General features: G+C 33.6%; 1 protein-coding gene across 3 annotated transcripts in view; it reads left to right on the top strand.

The window, feature by feature from the left end:
- Positions 1–20,564, top strand: part of CSMD3 (CUB and Sushi multiple domains 3) — a 1,308,014-nt gene that overhangs the window by 1,150,623 nt on the left and 136,827 nt on the right. For all 3 annotated transcript variants that reach the window (XM_065902671.1, XM_065902670.1, XM_065902669.1), the window contains 4 exons: positions 1,376–1,472; positions 3,691–3,795; positions 17,372–17,490; positions 18,588–18,657. In XM_065902671.1, coding sequence (XP_065758743.1) covers positions 1,376–1,472; positions 3,691–3,795; positions 17,372–17,490; positions 18,588–18,657 — 391 coding nt within the window. The remainder of the gene's footprint in view (positions 1–1,375; positions 1,473–3,690; positions 3,796–17,371; positions 17,491–18,587; positions 18,658–20,564) is intronic.

Raw genomic sequence — 20,564 nt, 5'->3', positions numbered from 1 at the left:
GTGCAGAACCTCGCAGTACATTTTGCTTATTTCAAATATCAACTCCTACAAAAATCCTTACTTCTGTTTTCTTTTTCTTGTTTTTTAAAGCCAAATGTGACTTTTTCTTTTCTTGACTTGAAAAGAAGGAAAAGTCAGATATGAAGAGAGAATTGACCATTTTTTAAGGAGCTGGTGATTATATTGCAATCATACAGTTTTAATTCCAGTCTTCCTCCTGTCCTGGAACATTACCTTTCAGCCTAACGCCTGTCACACAGGCAGGGTATCTGTTGCCATGTGGCGCTCACCTCTGGAAAAGAGGCATAAGCATTTATTTGAATGGAAGAATGGGGATGGCCTATTTTGTGGATAAGAAAATTTTTAATGAATGCAATTGTTAGAAGTATTTAGCAAATGAGTGAAATGTTTATATTTATTACAGACCTTAGCTAAATAAAAATAAATGTATTTGAATAACACTATTCCTTTACCTCCTCCTAAACTATAAAATATGTAATAGACAAAGAAAAATAGATAACATCCATAGTTGTGAGGGTTCTGTGGGTTTTTGCAAAAATTCAAGCTGTGCCAAGTGAAGTGCAACAAAGTAACACATGCCTCTTTCTTTAGATAAAATTTAATAGACATGAGAGAATTACACTCAGCATTTCCCTTATCAACTTTGTGAATCTTCACAGTGATTTAGTTATTATGATGCTGTTTATAAAAATATAGTCATTTGTAAAACTAATCTTTAAAAGACATATCCAAATCGGTTATAAAGTATTATTTTTGGTTATTCATATTTAAATATATAAAAAATGTACATAGGGGATTATTATATTAATTTGTAAAAATACAATAAAAACAGCAAATTTAACAAAGGTTATATAAAGTAAAACATAATAAAATGTATCCAGAATAAACCTAGTTCAAAAAGCATATATATTATAGAGTCTCATATGGTGATCTGTGTGGACCAGAAATCTGCTTATATCCTAACAGGTAAAGCAGATGAAAAAATTCAGGACATAAGAATCAAACACTCTAAAACAAAACAAAACAAAAATTCATCAACTGTTTGGAACATGGCTTAATTCAGATTCTAGGCACTAAGACATTGGATTAACGCAATAAAGTGGTGATGGACATTCTCAGTGCTGTAACCAATAGTGAACGCTGCTCGATGCCTCAGAGGCTTTTATTATAAAAGTCAGTGTGTGTAGTCCAGTGCCATAAAGGCAATGATCGTTTCTGTTAAAATCCTTCCATGGAGAGCCACAATCATATGGTGCAGGCTTTGAGCTCTCTCTTCCAGAAGAGTCGAGTGGACTATATAGTATACGCATCGCATTAGAAGTATGTGTTCTTACAGATAATTATTATTTCATAGGTGCAAGTTGTCAGCTTTGCTACAGAACATAATTGGGATTCTCTGGACTTTTATGATGGGGGAGACAACAATGCCCCAAGACTTGGAAGTTATTCAGGTAAATAGAGAACTAAGTTTAATTAAAATACATTATAATTAGGAATGTAAAATCTCTCTCCCTCTCTCTCTAAAGCACTCCCTAGATCTCTGACTTGGTGGTTTTAATTTTGCTTTTTACAAACTATATGCAAAGAACTAAACTACAAGGTAGAAGTTTGAAAGGCTTTAAAGGCAATGAAATTGAAATTGCTATTTAAAGCCTTACTATACATTGTTACTGTATTTGTGTAATTATTTATTGATGCTTTTTGTGTTAATAGTAATATTTTTAATTGAGCCTTGGCTCAAGAATAGTATATATGCTCCTCTCCCTTAAAAAAAAAGGATGAGAAGTAATAGTTAAAAATTAGACAGTGCTTGAAAATTATAATATAGTCACTTGATAGAATGTTATGCAGCCATTAAAACAATTATAGAGATTATGTAACAACATGGTAAGTGCTACAGGGTACTGTTGTATGAGAATAAAGAGAATAAGAAATTAATTCTATGAAATGAATTAAATTATATAAGATTCATACTATATACATATGTATCAAGACCAGAAGATTTTATAATTTGTTATGGTTTGTGAAGGTAGTTTGTGCATTTATCTAACAGCTTCTTACAATATATTTAGGGTGAAATAAAGTTTCATTTTAAATTTAACTGTATGTTTTACTTTAATTTTGGTTATAGTGTTTAACTCTAGAAATGTAAACATAGCTAAACTATGAACTTACATGTTTCAGATATAGAATTTTGAGTGTCATAAAGTTTTTAATAGATTTTAAAATGGAGCATGTTAATCTACTTTTCAGCAACACCATTGAAGAAAGCAAAGAACAAATATCTAGAGTAAGAGTAATTTGGTTTAGACATTACAAATATTCTGGAAATAGATTTAGAAAGAAATTTTTCTTGGATAAATTGTAAGAATTTTTGTATGTATGCATTTGTCTGTAATAGACTTAGCCTATACTTTCTGAATGATAAGTACAATAACTAAATGATAAAAAGTGATAAATAATAACAGCTGTTGATTGCCAAGTGCTAGCTCTGTGTGAAGCTTGTCATACATTTCCTCATTTGATCTTTCCAGCAGCCCTGGTAGGTGATTGACACTAAAAGAAATTAAGTTGCCCAAGGTTGTACATCTAACTTTAGAATGAGACTGGGACCCAGATCGTGTGACTCCACAGTCAAAGCTCTTAGTCCCTAAGATCTTCTAAGAGACCAAAGACAGTCAGAGTGACCTTTGAGTTTCTGTTCAGCTCTGTCTTCACTGATTCAGTTAGGACAGTATAAGGCAGAGAGCAAGTTCAGCTGGGTGGGGGGAAAAAATTGTGTGTTTTGTAATGAGTTTGTTCTGGTTTCTCTTATAGAAGACTCAGTGGTTAAGGTACATAGTGTTGTGGAAAGTAAGTATGAAGTAACTAGAAAATTACCAGAAAAATGTTGGCAGCACTGTCAACTCATATGCTTGTTGAATTTTATCTTGAGACACAGTTGACAGTTATTTTTATGCTTGTCATTTGAAATTGCTTGAGTTGTAATCTTAAGGATCTTAAACTATTAATGTCAGATAGTCAAAAAGTAATTGGTTCAAGCAGATATTTTCAATTCAATAATTGAATAAATTAAAGTTGATTTCCTATAGAAGTTCAGGGAACAAGATTATAAAGCATTTGCTAAGAGACAAGGCTAGCACTAGTTCATAATTGGCATTTTTTTAATGCTAACAACCAGCTTTGCTGTTCGTGTAAGAAATATCAAGATACTTCACCTGATATAGAAGTGTATATATTTAAATATCACAATAAAGGGTGATAAATGAATATTTCTTTAAACACATATAAAATCTTGTTATTATTTCATAAAAACACATGCAAATTTTAAAACTAAATTTATTATCTTGTACATGAATTACTGAAATCCACATGAAATTCAAAATATTTATTTTAGGTGACTAGTAAAATTTTCTGCTTTTCATCAGCTTTGTTTGCTGTTACCTATTTTAGCGAGCCGTCTAATGTGCTGTCAAAGGTCTGTCTCCTTGGCAATAGTCAAGAAGACAATGTGAAAGACAAATATGTGAGAAATATTTTTATTTTAAAATTCCTATAAAACATTTTAATAATAATTTCAGTGATAACTTGTTGACTGATTAATAATTAAGTTAGTTTTATTATATTACTTATGTGATCACTGAACCATGTTTTCAATTATCATTTCAGGAACAACAATACCCCATCTTTTGAATAGTACATCTAATAATCTATATCTAAATTTTCAATCAGACATCAGTGTTTCTGCTGCAGGATTTCACCTTGAATACACAGGTAAATAAAATATTACGTGCTGTTCAAGAAAATTGAGAAAAAACATATTAATTTTGAATATTGCTTTTCTGAATATATAAATTTAACAGACTTTGTCAAAATAGAACGTTGTCTTACTTTAAGATTCTGAAGTGTTTATTTAATTCACCTACAAAATTACGCATATGAAGTTCTGATGATTTTAATCAGAATTTACAGGTATTTTCTTTTTTTAATTGTAAATGCACTTACCATAAGATTTGCCTTCTTTACAAAAATCTTAAATGCACAATGCAGTAGTGTTAACTATAGGTGCTATGTTGTACAGCAGATTTCTAGAACTTGGCTCACCTTGCTTAAATGAAACCAGTTGACCAACAGCTCCTCATTTCTCCCTCTTCTCAGCCATTAGAAACCACCATTTTATTTTCATGTCTAATGAGGTTGACTATTCTAGATACTCTGTATAAGTGGTATCATGTAGCATTTGTCCTTCTGTGTCTGGCTTATTTCAATTTTTCTTATTAGAGAGACTCACCTTTCCATCTTGAATATTCTTGTCTCGCTCATCAAATATTAGTTGACTGTATATACAAGGGTTTATTTCTGGGCTGTCAATTCAATTACGTTGGTCTATGTGTGCATTTTCATGCCAGTACCATACTATTTAAGTTATAATATCTTTGCAGTGCAATTTGAAATCAGAGAGAATGATATTTCTAGTTTTGTTCCTTCTCGGGATTACTTTGGATGTTTGGAAACTTTTGTGGTCCCATATGGAGCTTCCCTGGTGGTTTTGACTATAAAGAGTCTGACTGTGATGTGGAGACCAGGGTTCAATCCTTATATCAGGAAGATCCCCTTGCAAAGGGAATGGTTACCACTCCAGTATTCTTGCCTGGAGAATTCCAGAGGCAGAAAACCCTGAGGTCACAAAGCATTGGACATGACTAATGCTTTCACTCTCATGAATTTTAAGCCTTTTTTTTTTTTTTTATTTGAAAAAAAAAATTCCCATTGGAATTTTGGTAAGGATTGTATTGATTCTATAGATGGCTTTGGGCCGTATGGGCACTTTGGAAATACTAGTTCTCCATATTCAGTTCAGTTCAGTTCAGTTGCTCAGTCATCTCCAACTCTTTGTGACCCCATGGACTGCAGCACGCCAGCCAGGCCCCCTGTCCATCACCAACTCCCAGAGTTTACTCAAATTCATGTCCAGTGAGTTGATGATGCCATCCAGCCATCTCATCCTCAGTCATCCCTTCTCCTCCCACTTTCAATCTTTCCCAGCATTAGGGTCTTTTCAAATGAGTCAGTTCTTCCCATCAGGTGGCCAGAGTATTAGAGTTTCAACTTCAGCATCAGTCTTTCCAATGAATATTCAGGATTGTTTTCCTCTTGGATGGACTGATTGGATCTCCTTGCAGTCAAAGGGACGCTTAAGAGTCTTCTTCAATGCCACAGTTCAAAAGCATCAATTCTTTGGCGTTCACCTTTCTTTATAGTCCTACTCTCAGATCCATACATGACTGCTGGAAAAACCATAAGTTTGACTAGACAGACCTTTGTTGGCAAAGTCACGTCTCTATTTTTTAATATGCTGTCTAGGTTGGTCATAACTTTCCTTCCAAGGAGTAAGTGTCTTTTAATTTCATGGCTTCAATCACCATCTGCAGTGATTTTGGAGCCCAAGAAAATAAAGTCTGTCACTGTTTCCATTGTTTCCCCATCTATTTGCCATGAAGTGATGGGATTGGATGCCATGATCTTAGTTTTCTGAATGTTGAGCTTTAAGTCAACTTCTTCACTCTCCTCTTTCACTTTCATCAAAAGGCTCTTTAGTTGTTGTGGACTTTCTGCCATAAGGGTGGTGTCATCTGCATATCTGAAGTTATTGATATTTCTCCCAGCAATCTTGTTTCCAGTTTGTGTTTTCTGCAACCCAGCATTTCCCATGATGTACTCTGCATATAAGTTAAATATCTCCTTAGTGGGGAAATATTTCATTTGTGGTAATTTAAGAATCTGTCCACTTGTGGGGGCAGACCATATTAACTAAACATAAACATTTTAAAGAACTTCCTTATGTACGCAGAAGCCTCCAAAATCACTGGTTGAGATATAAGAACATACTAACCTCTGTAGGAGAAAACTGTATATTTTAAATGAATAGAAACAGGACCTTTAAGAAAATTTTTTATAAATTAGTTTCAGTATTTAGAAAAAGCAGAATATTTAACCAGTAGTGTACTGGAAAAAATAATGTGTGTGTGTGTGTGTGTGTGTGTGTGCGCGCGCATTACAAATAAGGTACGTCTATTAACTTTTCTGAATTGAGAAGATACCCATTTTACTGCACATCTTTGGTATTTCATTTCTGAAAATCCCTGAAATAAAAGTTCTGCCCACAGGGTAACATAAGGAAGTAATCACATTGGGGAAATAACAGTCTCATAATCACACTATGAATACCAACAACAGATGCAAAAGACATTAACATTTGCTATAAAAAGGACAGATTTTGTGTTTTCTTTCTTTTTAACCATGAAAGTAGGCTCCTTCTGAATTCCTAAAGGAATATTTCAAGTTGTAGAGGTTTCAGGAAACATGGCAGGTGTTCTATCTTGGGAAAAGGAAATTTGGCTGAGATTCCTTCTAGAAAGTGAGTATTTTCTCTGTTTAATTTTCCTACTCACTCATGAGGTTTTTCAGGGAAAAAAACAATCTCGATTATATGATGGCACAACATATTAGACAGATAAGCCTTATTTTGTATTTACATAAAAGGGAAATGCTGACCAGTGGCTGATTTTTGTCATATAGTTCAATTTTGCTCCTTTAACTTTGGACCATGTCATTTTAACTTTGAAATGTGTTATTATGATTATGATTATACAAATCTGATGTTCCTTCTGCTCAATTTATCATTCTCATGCCTTAGTCTCATTAATATTTCTAAAGGCCCACTTTGATCATTTCATATCATTATTTTCCTGTTATCTACTGTAAAAAGGCAGCAATTCATTTCTTCTCCTCATCTCCTTATTGCCTTCCAAATGTGAGAACAAACTCACTTGTTTATTTATCAAATTTTTATTGAATAGCTACTAGATGTTAGGTATACTTTCTAAATGTAAGTACTACATATTTGTATCAGATCCAGTCCTAAAAAAAAAAAAAAAGCTTCAGAGTAACTGAAAACAAGGACATACAAACAGCAATAATTGCAAAATTACAGTGTAAAGACTGTAAGTATAGTTTATGTAAGTTGATGCTTTTCTAATAATTGTACACTATAGTTATCTCAAAGTCTTATTGAAAATCCAGATAATGAGACTCCACCCCAATAGATAAGTCAGTCTTTATGAGATTCAGCAAACCATGTGTACTTTCATCAACTTCCCAAAGCAAAGTTACTTTCACAATGGCTAAAGTATGATATCATATGTAATGTAGATGATGACACAGAGAAGGTTGTGATCAAAACTCTTAGGGGTTACTTGTGATAGAGTAAGGGAATACTTCACCAAAGGACAAATATAGTTGCTTTTTTTCCAGGTAAGAATTAAAGTATAGCTATGGAAATAGCTTGGCACTTTTAAAGGACCTCCTAGAATGTGAAAATGTTAGTCATTTATTGGGTCTGACTCTTTGCAGTCCCATGTATATAGCCTTCCAGGCTCCAATCCCAGGCAGGAGTACTGAAGTGGGTTGCCTTGCCCTTCTCCAGGGGATCTTCTTGACCCAGGAATTGAACCTATGTCTCTGGCATTGCAGGCAGATTCTTTATTGCTTGAACCATGAGGGAAGCCCTTCCTAGAATGTAGGTGGACATAAGATAATTTATACTGGAATCAGACTTAGGTTCCTGTCTTGGCACTGCCATTGATGGCCTTGTGACATTAGGTGATTTCTAAGTTTCCCTAAGAACCCAGTTTCCTCACCTGTAATATGTGATAATATTAGCATGTTATTTGAAAGATTGTGTCAGAGTTCAATAAGATCAACCATACAGAGTGTTTCTCATAGGACCAGGTACATAGCAAACCCTCAGTAGATATTATGTTTTTCTAATAATGAGATGAACCCACATGACTGGAGGTGTTATGGAAGATTAGATTCAGGAGATGACAGGCAAGTTTATTTTGCAGAAAGAAGAGATTCATTGAAGGGGTTTCAATTTGAGGAGTAAGATAATCAATTTTGAATTTTCAAAGTCCCTTTTATTTTAAAAAGTGGTGAATGCATTGCAGGAAGAGAATATGCTGAAGAAAAGGAGTAGCAATGGTTCAAATGAGAAACTCTGAAGATGGTTGTTGTGGTTTTGTAAATGAAATGTTAAAAGATGAAGGAAATAATGAGGTAAAATTGAAAGATTTATGGCCAGTTCAGTGCTGGAGATGAGAAAGAGAGAAGTGTAGAGGATGATTATCATGTTTTGGTGTTTTGATTTTTACTTTAGACCATATCTCTTTGTATATGATCATAGTTTTTCTTAATTTCTTTGGCAAGCTGATTAATTTTTTAGACTTTTTGTTTGATTTTTAGAACTTAGACATGGAATTAAATAAAGATCAACATAATTACTTTTATTTATCTGTAATACTAGACAGCACACCTTGTAGTGGGATCTAGGAACCAAAAATGCTTCCTGATTTAACTAATGATAGTACCAGTTTCGGGATAAGCTTTCAAGAAGGAAACTCACTCATGTTTGCTTTGGATATTTATGGTCTTTTGTGTTTCCATACAAATGGAAACTAGGAATAAAACTACCATATGATGCAGCAATCTCCTTCCCCAGGAGATCTTCCCGACCCAGAGATCAAACGGGTCTCCTGCATTGCAGGCAGACGCTTTACCCACTGAGCCACCAGGGAAGCCCTAATATTAGACAGCACACCTTGTAGTGGGATCTAGGAACCAAAAATACTTCCTAATTTAACTAATGATAGTACCAGTTTAGGGACAAGCTTTCAAGAATGAAACTCACTCATGTTTGTTTTGGATATTCAGGGTCTTTTGTGTTTCCATACAAATGGAAACTTGGAATAAAACTACCATATGATGCAGCAATCCCATTACTGGACGTATACTCTGAGAAATCCACAATTCAAAAAGACACATGTACCCCACTGTTCACTGCAGCATTATTTACAATAGCCAGGACATGAAAGCAACCTAAATGTCCATTGAGAGATAAATGGATAAAGAAGTTGTAGAACATATATACAATGAAATATTACTCAGCCATAAAAAGGAATGAAATTGGCTCTTTCATAGTGATGTGGGTGAACCTAGAGTCTATCATACAAAGTAGAAGTAAGTCAGAAAGAGAAAAACAAATGCCATATATTAATGCATATATATAGAATCTATAAGCATGGTAGCATGGATTAACCTACTTACAGTGCAAGAATAGAGAGACACAGATGTAGAGAACAGACTTATTGACATAGTGGGGGAAGGAAAGAGTGGGACAAATTGAAAGAGTAGCATTGACATATATACACTACCATGTGTGAAATAGATAGTAAGAAGCTGCTGAATAACACAGGGAGCTCAGCTCAGTGCTCTGTGATGACCTTGAGGGGAAGGATAGGAGGTGTGGGTGAGATGGAGGCTCAAGAGGAAGGGGATGAATGTACATTTATAGCTGATCTACATTGTTGTACAGCAGAAATTAACAAAACACTGTAAACCAATTATACTCCAATTAAAGAAAAAGAATGAAACATATGAATGGTTCATTTGGTGCTACTTGCAACATAAGAAAAAAAATGGTAGATGGATACAACATTTATATGTATGTAATCATCCAATAATCAGTCAGTAATCTTTATATTTTAGAGTCAGCTTATTAGCCTTTTAATTTTATCCACAAATTCCTTTTGCCGTGTAACATAACATATTTGCAAGTATAACATAATGGTAGTAAAAATCCTGCCTACGATACTGGAACATTGAGTATAGGCCTAGTCAACAGACTAAGGATGTTCTGTAGGAATTTTGAAGAGAATTCAAGAGATTCATGAAGAAAAGTTCAGTTTGGGTAAAGAATTTTTTCTGGCAGTAAGCTGTTAAAAGTTATTGAAGGATTATGTAATCCTTTCTGGAAACTTCTGAATTTAGGATTACATACTTGTCTTGCAAGGTGACTTTGAAGACTATTTTCCAAAGGATTAGAAATGGGTTAAATGCCTTCTCAAAGTTATCTATTTGCCAGTTAGGATTTAGAGGTTAGACAAACTATGATAATCAATAAAAAAACTGACTATAAATTCACTGTTCTCTTAATACATATTCCAGATATGTAATTCAGAAGAAATATTCTGTAGCAGACAAAAATTATTTAGAATCCCATTTTTACATCTGTTCTAATCTTTGATTTCCATAGATGAAAAGACATTTGATTTTGAGTAATAAAATTCTAGAAAACAGAGATTAATATTTCTACCTTTTGGTCTCCAAATTCTTTAAAAAATCTTTTTCCAGCTTTATTGAGAAATAGTTGACATACATCACTATTTAAGTATACAAAAAAGGTGGTTCAATTTATATATGTTGTGAAATGATTAATACAATAGGTCTAGTTAACATCTATCATCTCATATATATGCAGTAAAAAGAGAGGAAAAAAAGCATTTCTCCTTGTAATGAACCTTCAAGATCTACTCTCTTAACAAACATGTATCATAGAAAAGTGTTAACTATAGCCATCATGTCATGTGTTACACCCCTAGTTACATTGCACTCATTTATCTTATAACTGGAAAGTTGTACCTTTTGATTACCTTCATGAGTATATTTATTAGTATTTCAAACTCTACTCTCTTAGAGGTTGTAGTTGTTCCACAAATCAGGGTAAATTTTCTAAGTTACACACAAAGTGAGATAATAAATATAAATTTGGAAATATTCTCAATTACATTTTTCTGAGATGTTGATGTATTAATGTTATGCTATTAAATTACCCGATATATAATGAGATAGCCAATATTAATGAAAAGATTTTTTAAAAATCAGTTTTTCTTTCTGTTAATAACAAAAGAGAGACATTGAAGAGAAAGAAGGCAGGCAGAAGACATGTTTGCCTAGAAACCTTGGAAGGCCCAATTTAGGCAAATATTTATACCAGAGTTCCAGAGTTTATAGGATACAGTTTTCTCTGCTTAATCAAGATAAGCTAAAACACTTATTAAAAGAGTCTGATTTACATTTTTCTATTTTCTGATATGAGCAATCATAAGTTGACATGAAGCTGCATCATTCTTTGTGTTGGACACTGTACTGGTGTTCTGGTTTGATAGTCATGTGGACTAGTGTGGTTAGGTGTACTCGTGTTCTGTTTCAGTAGTCATGTAAATAGATGTAGATGCTCTGAGTTAGTATATTTTCTCCAACATTGTTCACATTCTTTCTGATCAACAAGAGCACTAAAAGTTGGGAATCTATTCATCAATTTGCGTGTGTGTGTGTGTGTATTTTAAACATATGTGATACTGGTTATAATTGCATGTCTTGTATAAATGTATTTGTTGCTAGAGAAAATGTTCCTAGTGTGTGGAATGCCATTAATTGCATCAGTATTGATTCAGTTCAGTTCAGTTCAGTTCAGTCGCTCAGTCGTGTCCGACTCTTTGCGACCCCATGAATCACAGCACGCCAGGCCTCCCTGTCCGTCACAGACTCCTGGAGTCTACCCAAACACATGCCCATCGAGTTGGTGATGCTATCCAGCCATCTCATCCTCTGTTGTCCCCTTCTCTCCTGCCTGCAAACCCTCCCAGCATCAGGGTCTTTTCCAACGAGTCAACTCTTCCCATGAGGTGGCGTGGCCAAAGTACTGGAGTTTCAACTTCAGCATCAGTCCTTCCAATGAACACCCAGGACTGATCTCCTTTAGGATGGACTGGTTGGATCTCCTTGCAGTCCAAGGGACTCTCAAGAGTCTTCTCCAACACCATAGTTCAAAAGCATCAATTCTTTGGCACTCAGCTTTCTTCACGGTCTAACTCTCACATCCATACATGACCACTGGAAAAACCATAGCCTTGACCAGACGGACCTTTGTTGGCAAAATAATGTCACTCCCTTTTAATATGCTATCTAGGTTGGTCATCACTTTCCTTCTAAGGAGTAAGCGTCTTTTAATTTCATGGCTTCAATCACCACCTGCAGTGATTTTGGAGCCCCAAAAATTAAAGTCTGACACTGTTTCCACTGTCTCTGCATCTAGTTCCCATGAGGTGATGGGATCAGATGCCATGATCTTAGCTTTCTGAATGTTAAGCTTTAAGCCAACTTTTTCACTTTCCTCTTTCACTTTCATCAAGAGGCTTTTTAGTTCCTCTTCACTTTCTGCCATAAGGGTGGTGTCATCTGCATATCTGAGGTTATTGATATTTCTCCCGGCAATCTTGATTCATGCAGCCCAGCATTTCTCATGATGTACTCTGCATATAAGTTAAATAAACAGAGTTAAAATATATATGTACATGTTACATAATAATATGTGACAAATTTTGTTTAGTAGATTGATAATACAAGGTACATTCTGTTGAAAAAGTCTGTATACTTATCATTGCTGATTTCTCCAAGTCCTACAACAAGTAGCCCAGCTCATATTGAATTCATCCTTTATCACCAACTTCTATATTATTCTCAAACCATTATCTTATAATGATAAATATTAAATGCCAAGTGATAATTATAATATATTAAAAATCATTAAATATGGTATAAACCTAGAAATAATAGTTATTTTGTATCCATTATTTAAAGAAAAATTTTAAATTGAAGACCTGCAGTATTTTTAAAATAAGATCTTCACTATCATTGAATACAAACACTGGTCCAAAGACATATGGTTCAGTTTCTGTTGATTTCTCTTGCATGCGCGCTAAGTCACTTCAGTCATGTCCAATTTTTTGCAGCCCTTTGGACTGTAGCCCGCCAGGCTTCTCTGTCCACAGGGGATTCTCCAGGCAAGAATACTGGAGTGGGTTGCCGTGCCCTCCTCCAGGGGATCTTCCTGACCCAGGGATGGAACCTGTGTATCTTAAGTCGCTTGCATTTGCAGAATATAAATCCTGGGTTTTTGGTTATTTTCAATAAATTTGTACATGGGTTGTCATGTCAAATTCATGAAGTGTTTTTTTTTTTTTTTCTTTTTACATAACAGTGTTGCTGGAAGTCTTAGCAATAATTAAACTTCCTTCTTCTTCCTTTCTCCCTCTCTCATTGCATTAAGGACTCATTAAAATCATTATGGAATACTATATATGTATATATTCAAAATGATCAAATACAAGTGTTATGATTTACACTGTTTTCTCCTTCAGATTGCTTTGTGAACAAAATTAGAAAGAATATTTTTTTTTTATAAATAAATTTTGAAAATTGAAGGACTGAGGTTTTAATGTTTTCAGCCAGGGTAACTGCCCACAGTAATTTAACAGCAGATATAGTTAATTCTGTGCAATCTTTGATGTGGATTTTTCCCTGTACTCATTTTTTTGCTTTTGGCTATAGCACCTAATTCATTGAACCAACTCCCATTAAAAAAGTTCACTCAAAGAGCATCTTTGATTGCCAAAGACACAATTTTACAAAATTTCTACTCATAAAGATGAAAATGACTCAGTATGTTGATTGGCTAAGCTTAGTTAAGCAGGAGAAAGCTGTTTGAAACATTTTACAAATACCTTTTCTTTGTTGATTCCTGCCAATAACCTACTGGTATTGTTACTTAGAAAGCAATGAAAAATAATAAAGAAGACATTTTTAAACTACTGAGTTTAATCACTCAGTTTTGTAAATTAAAAAAATGACTTAAAAATATGAACTGCAGTTTTTTAAGGATATTTCTGTTTTATTTTCTTTAGTGCATGTAAAATAATTGAATGCAAAAAAAATGAGAGGGGTTGTCAATATATGACTTCTCTTTCTCATCTAATAACTTCATTACCTTATTTCCTTCCCTGAGACAATCTTATTAAACAGATTAGTGGGTCAAACTCAAGCTTTTCTAGGAAAATAGAAGGCAATATGTTTTTATACCCCCAAATTCTCTGTTAATTCTAATTTATCTACTAGATTTTATTGTTATTCAGTTGCTCAGTCATGTCTGACTCTTTGTGACTCCATGGAATGTAGTACACCAGGTTTCCCTGTCCTTTACTGTCTCCCAGAGTTTGCTCAAACTCATATCCATTGAGTCAATGATGCCATCCAACCATGTCATCCTCTGTCACCCTCTTCTCCTCCTGCCTTCATCTTTCCCAGCATCAGGGAAAAGGAAAGATACATTCATCTACTAGATAAGTGATGTTATTATTTGCATTCCATTATATAAGTTTTAGAAATGCAGGAATATATAAGAAAGTGTATAAATATCACCAATAATTTCATATCAAGAATCGTTTTAACTACTGCTAATATTTCACATATTTCCTTTTGGTCATTTTTCTCTGTGTTTATTTGCATATAAGAATTTTTAACATACAAAATTGTTATTGTATAGTCTATAGAGTTTATATCATGTTTTAAGTTAAAACTCTTTCATAAATATTTTGCTATATCTGCATACATTATGGAAAAAAAAATCTCTCTTAAAAATGAGTCTCATTATTTTGTGGCATCACTGTGCACTATTTTCTTTATCCTCACAGAGAAAATCAACACTTGTGGAAATTAGTAGTTTTCTATGCATATGACCTGACTGGAGTACTTGATAGAAAGAAAAGAGAAATGAACATGTACTGAATTTAGCCTTCTTTGCAAAAATGATCACAAAAATGACCTTAATGGTAAAGGATAATAAATGTACTGTTCAGAACATCCAATACACTACTTTTCCTTGTTCTAAAGTAAACTCTGGGAGTTGGTGAGGCCTGGCATGCTGCAGTCAATAGGGCTGCAAAGAGTTGGACACAGACTGAGCAACTGAACTGAACTGAAATGAACTGAAAAGGAAAGTGAAACCATATTGGCCAGATGTATATGTTTACATCATAACTGTTCATTTGGTTAATCATTCTTAGAAAGCTTTCTATGAAATCATATGAATTTAATGTATAAGACCCATTAGTGGGTGTTGAATAAGATGAGAGTAAATGTAACACCATTTTTGTCTTTTCTTGGATTTCAAAAGTTATATGGAAAGTGAGACGTTAACTCTTAAAATTTTAAAAGTAGGTCACAATTTAATGATAACTTAACTTTCCTTGTTCTATAAATTCAAGATTACAAAAGATCAAGAAACATGGAGCTTGACATATGTTTAGAGACCTAGCTAATTGTGACACCAGCATTGAAATTCTAGTCCACATGACTCAATCTCCTTTAGGACTACCTCAAGTGCATTCCTAAATGACCAGTTTACTCCTTGTCTTTACTACCTTACTTTCCAATCTAGCCACAACTCTATCAAGTCACTGCTTTTATTTAATTTTCCATCCTTTAATTTGTAGCTACTCTCACTATTATGTTCTTAGATAAAGTTTCTTCCATTTGCAGAGAGAGACATTTGTATTTATTAAGAAATATAATAGGATGCTCTTTCTTTATTATTCTATTCATTCATCTTTATGAAAAATGTTTATTGAGTGCTTCCTTAAGACTGTGTACTTTAAGTCACCCTTATGAAATTTATATTCTCAGAAGAGGATAAATATTGAACAACTAATTACATAATTATTCATTGTTAATTTATGTCAAATGCAACAAAGATGATGGATAGGGTGGTGTTATGTATGATGGCATATATCAGAGAGAAATAACATGGTCAAGGATTGAAAGAATCTATATGATATTGTCATACTTTTTGTTATTCAGTCACTAAGTCATGTCCAACTCTTTGTGACCTCATGGACCATGGCATGCCAGACTTCCCTGTCCTTCACTATCTCCTGGAGTTGCTTTCCTGAATTGTTGATGCCATCCAGCCATCTCATCCTCTGTTGCCCCCTTCTCCTCCTGCCCTAAATCTTTCACAGCATCAGGGTCTTTTCCAGTGAGTCAGCTCTTTACATAAGGTGGCCAAAGTATTGTTATTCTTTAGAATTTAGGTTTTAATGCTTTTTTAATAAATGATTATATACAGTGAATATTTATAATGACTATACACACACACACACACACACATAATGATTTTGGAGTGGTGATTGCTTCCTCTCATCCATTCAGATATGTATTGCATGCATGCTAAGTTGCTTCAGACATATTCAACTCTTTGCAACCCTGTGGACCATAGACCACCAGGTTCCTCTGTCCATGGGTTTCTCTAGGAAAGAATGCTGGAGTGAGTAGCCATTTCCTCCTCCAGGGGATCTTCCTGACCCAAGGATTGAACCTGGGTCTCTTACCTCTCCTGCATTGGCAGACAGGTTCTTGACCACTAGCTCCATCTGGGAAGCCATCAGATATGCATTAGATTAGTGCAAAATGTAAACTATAGAGAAATAGATAACAAGCATTGGCTTTTATTGAAGATAAAAAGAGTTTTGATAGTAATATATTCACATGTTTAAAAATATGTTTTGGCAAAAACATCAAAAAATTTTTGAGCATTTAAATGCTCAAATGAATAATTTTAGAAATAAGGCCATTTGCAGAAACATGGATCGACCTAGAGATTATCATACTAAGTGAAGTAAGTCAGAAAAAGACAAATACTGTATGGCACCACTTATATGTAAAACCTAAAATATGACACAAATGAACTTATCTATGAAGCAGAAACAGACTAACATGGATAACAGACTTGTAGTTGCCAAGAGGGAGGGAGGGTAGGATGGACAGAGTAGCAATTTGAGGTTTGTAGATGTAAACTATTTTATAAAAAATGGATAAACAATAAGATCCTGATGTATGGCACAAAGAACTGTATTCAATATCCTTTGGTAAACCATACAGGAAAATAATATTTAAAAGTATATATATAAATATGTACTTTATATATAAATATATATATATATAATAACTGAATCACTTTGCTATACAGAATAAATTAACACAATATTGTAAGTCAACTATACTTCAATAAAATGCTAAACTAAATGAAACATTTTAGAAAAACATTTTACTTTTAGTATGCTTATAGTTTTTATATTGAAAAATAAGTTGTTAATGTAAAAATAATAGAAGTGTTTTGAATTATCATCACCATTTCAGAAAAAGGTACCAAGTGATATGGACAAAATAGCAAATATTTTTTAGTCATTTTACTTAGAATGTTTTACAAATATAATTCCATTTTATTATCGCAATAAATTATTATTTTTATTTAGCAAGTTTCCTTTTAGGAATTTTTACTTGTTTCACAGAAGATGTTTAGGCTGAGAATTAAAGAAGAGTTAGGGTATAATCACACAGCTAATTAATGGTTGGTGCCATGAAAATTCAAATAATTCTATGATGTAGTTCCTAAAACATTGCTCTAACCATATACAGTTAAATCTTATTCACAGAATATCCTTAATGTCTCAGTGTAAATCTAGTTTTAATAACATCAATATTCAATTTTGGTAATTTAGGCATGATTTAAGCATTCATCATTTGAAAGTTACATTTTACTGCTAATTATTCTTAGCTATTGGTTTGGATTCCTGTCCTGAACCACAGACTCCTAGCAGTGGGATTAAAATTGGAGACAGATACATGGTTGGTGATGTAGTATCCTTTCAGTGTGATCAAGGCTATTCTCTTCAGGTAGGTCTATTTTAAAATTTTAGCTTTGAATTCCATTACCCTTTGAGACTATTTTAGCAAATTAATGATTAATAACACAGAAGTTATAAAACAATACTGATCTCGGGCTGCATAATTTAACATTATTAAATCAAAAGGTATTCAATTTGTCAATAAAGTATTTGTGAGAGAAATTGCTGGAATGGACTAAATTTGTTTCATTTGTAAGCAATCAAAAATGATTTTGGAATCAAAATAAATGTTTACTTTTCTCTCTGTACACATAGGATGTAAAAATTGAACTCCCAGATTTTTAGAATTTGCAGATAAAAATGAAAGTGCTACTTAAAGCATTAAATAAAGCTTCCATGATAATAAATTCCCCAGATTCGTAAAAAAAATGACTACAGATAAGTTTTGCTAAAACTAGGGAATTACAATGTAAATTCTCAATTTATGTATTTATATTAATACTCTTTTGCAAGTTTTTTAAAGGGTCTGAATTTATGGCCTCATAAAAATCTCCCTAAAGCATAGACCTATTAAGAAATTAAGAAAAAAAGAATGAGACAGAAACTATTTCACATGTTAAATCAATAAATTCCTTAGAGGAAATAAAATTAAAAATGAATGATTTATAGTCTTTAAACTTGTATCCCAAATTATTAGTCTAAGTAAAACATTAAGTTTTTATGGACTCTATATAAATTTAATATACCTTAGTTGACTTTTCATATTTTTATAGAATATTTTATAATCATTTTTTGTCTATCTCACCTTGAATATTACAGCACTTTATTATAAATCACTATGTATATGGCTATTTCCCTTGTGTAATTATTGCAGTACCTTAGTAGAACATGTTTTGGTAAAACAATGTTAAAACCACAATTTTAATGTGATATAGAGTCTTAATTTTTCTACCAAAATCTTGTTATTTTTTTACATTTTAACATGTGTATATAATTACCTTTCTTGTTTTAAGTCACACTAAGATTTCCAATAGTATTAAAAATATTACAATTCAATATATTGTTTTCATAAGTATCATTCACTATCCTGTGTTATATTTAGACTTTTAAAAATGTGTACTGAACTGCACTGTCTTGTTTACATAGGGCCATTCTCATATTACATGCATGCCTGGACCTGTAAGAAGATGGAATTATCCAATCCCAATTTGTTTGGGTGAGTTAAAGAACTATAAATTATTTATTAGATATTTTAAAGACACACCTTGTAATATGTTGTTTTTTAAACATAAAGTTTGCCTTTTGCAGGTTTTATGGAAATTATATTCCCAGATAAATGTTTCAATTTTTTTTTTTTAATTTTAAGAAGTTTTACATTTTTTTGGTCCCAACTTAATTATCAATGTAGGCTTTAAACTACAAATTGAGAAACAGTATCAGGTTTTCTGATTCCCAGAGAGTTTTCTCAGTATAATGTTGTAGAACTACTCATACTTATAGATCAGAAAAACAAGCAAATATTCTATTGCTTACTCTTGAGCCAAAATAGCTAAGAAAGCAAGAGTCTACCAAAGGAAACATGACGTCCCCTGAGATGTATGATGTTATCAGAAGGATGCTTGAGACTTTGCAATTTGAGCCCAAATATTTACCCTAATTTAATGCAGCCTCCAGTTATTTCTATCCACCTTAAATTTTTTCGCTTTTTAAAATTTCTGGTGTCTGTATACCACCATTAATATGTTGGGCTCTATAGAGTATGAAAAGAAAGTGTGAGTTATGATCTCCATCATTAAAACGTTTGTTTACCATTTAGAGTTGTAGAAATAAATGAAATGAAATAGGAGAGTGATTTAGTGTTTAATGCCATTGACTACTTGATGGAATTTAAGAAAGATGAGAATGGTGTTGACTGAAGTCACTGGGAAATATAGTCAGTCAATAAAATTTACAAAGGGTATTGAATGGCAGATGTAATTAAGTGAATGAGAAGGCTACCTTTTCTGGGTAGGAAAAAAGCAAAAGAATTGGTGTGACCTAAATACCTACCAATGTACAGTGAACAAACCTGTAATATATTAGTTTCCTTGGGCTAGTATAACAAAATGCTATAGACTAAATGACTTCAACAACAGAAATTTATTTTGCCAAATTTCTAGAAGCTAGAAGATCAAGGTCAAGGTGCTGGCAGGGTTGTATTTTTGGAGCATTTCTTTCCTTGACTTGTGGAAGATGATCTTCTCCCTACATCTTGACACAGCCTTTTCATTGTGAGGGAGCTCCCTGATAGTACACCAGTACTATTAGATTAGAGAACCACCATCATGACTTTATTTAACTTTAACAGTGTCAGACTTTATTTCTTGGGGCTCCAAAATCACTCCAGATGGTGATTGCAGCCATGAAATTAAAAGATACTTACTCCTTCGAAGGAAAGTTATGACCAACCTAGACAGCATTTTAAAAAGCAGAAACATCACTTTGCCAACAAAGGTCCATCTAGTGAAGGCTATGGTTTTTCCAGTGGTCATGTATGGATGTGAGAGTTGGACTGTGTAGAAGGCTGAGCAGTAAAGAATTGATGCTTTTGAACTGTGGTGTGGAGAAGACTTGAGAGTCCCTTGGACTGCAAGGAGATCCAACCAGTCCATCCTAAAGGAGATCAGTCCTGGGTGCTCATTGGAAGGACTGATGCTGAAGCTGAAACTCCAGTATTTTGGCCACCTGATATGAAGAGTTGACTCATTGGAAAAGACCCTGATGCTGGGAGGGATTGAGGGCAGGAGGAGAAGGGGACGACAGAGGATGAGATGGTTGGATGGCATCACCAACTCGATGGACATGAGTTTGAGTAAGCTCCGGGAGTTGGTGATGGACAGGGAGGCCTGGCATGCTGCAGTCCATGTGGTCGCAAAGAGTCGGACACAACTGAGTGACTGAACTGATCTCCTTAAACTAGATATCACTTGTCTCCAAGTGCAGTCACATTTGGGAGTTAGGGCTTTAGCATATGAATACTGGGAAGACACAATTCAGTCTGTGATGCATATGTGCTATATGCACAATTTTTGTTATAGAGTACTGGAAATTAATGTTTGAGTAAAGATGTCTTTTATTGATAAA

The sequence above is a fragment of the Muntiacus reevesi genome, chromosome 12 (assembly GCF_963930625.1).
Source record: "Muntiacus reevesi chromosome 12, mMunRee1.1, whole genome shotgun sequence".
In the NCBI taxonomy this organism is placed as follows: Eukaryota; Metazoa; Chordata; class Mammalia; order Artiodactyla; family Cervidae; genus Muntiacus; species Muntiacus reevesi.
Note: the sequence above shows the minus strand (reverse complement) of the source record. Positions and strands in the feature narration are given on the sequence as shown.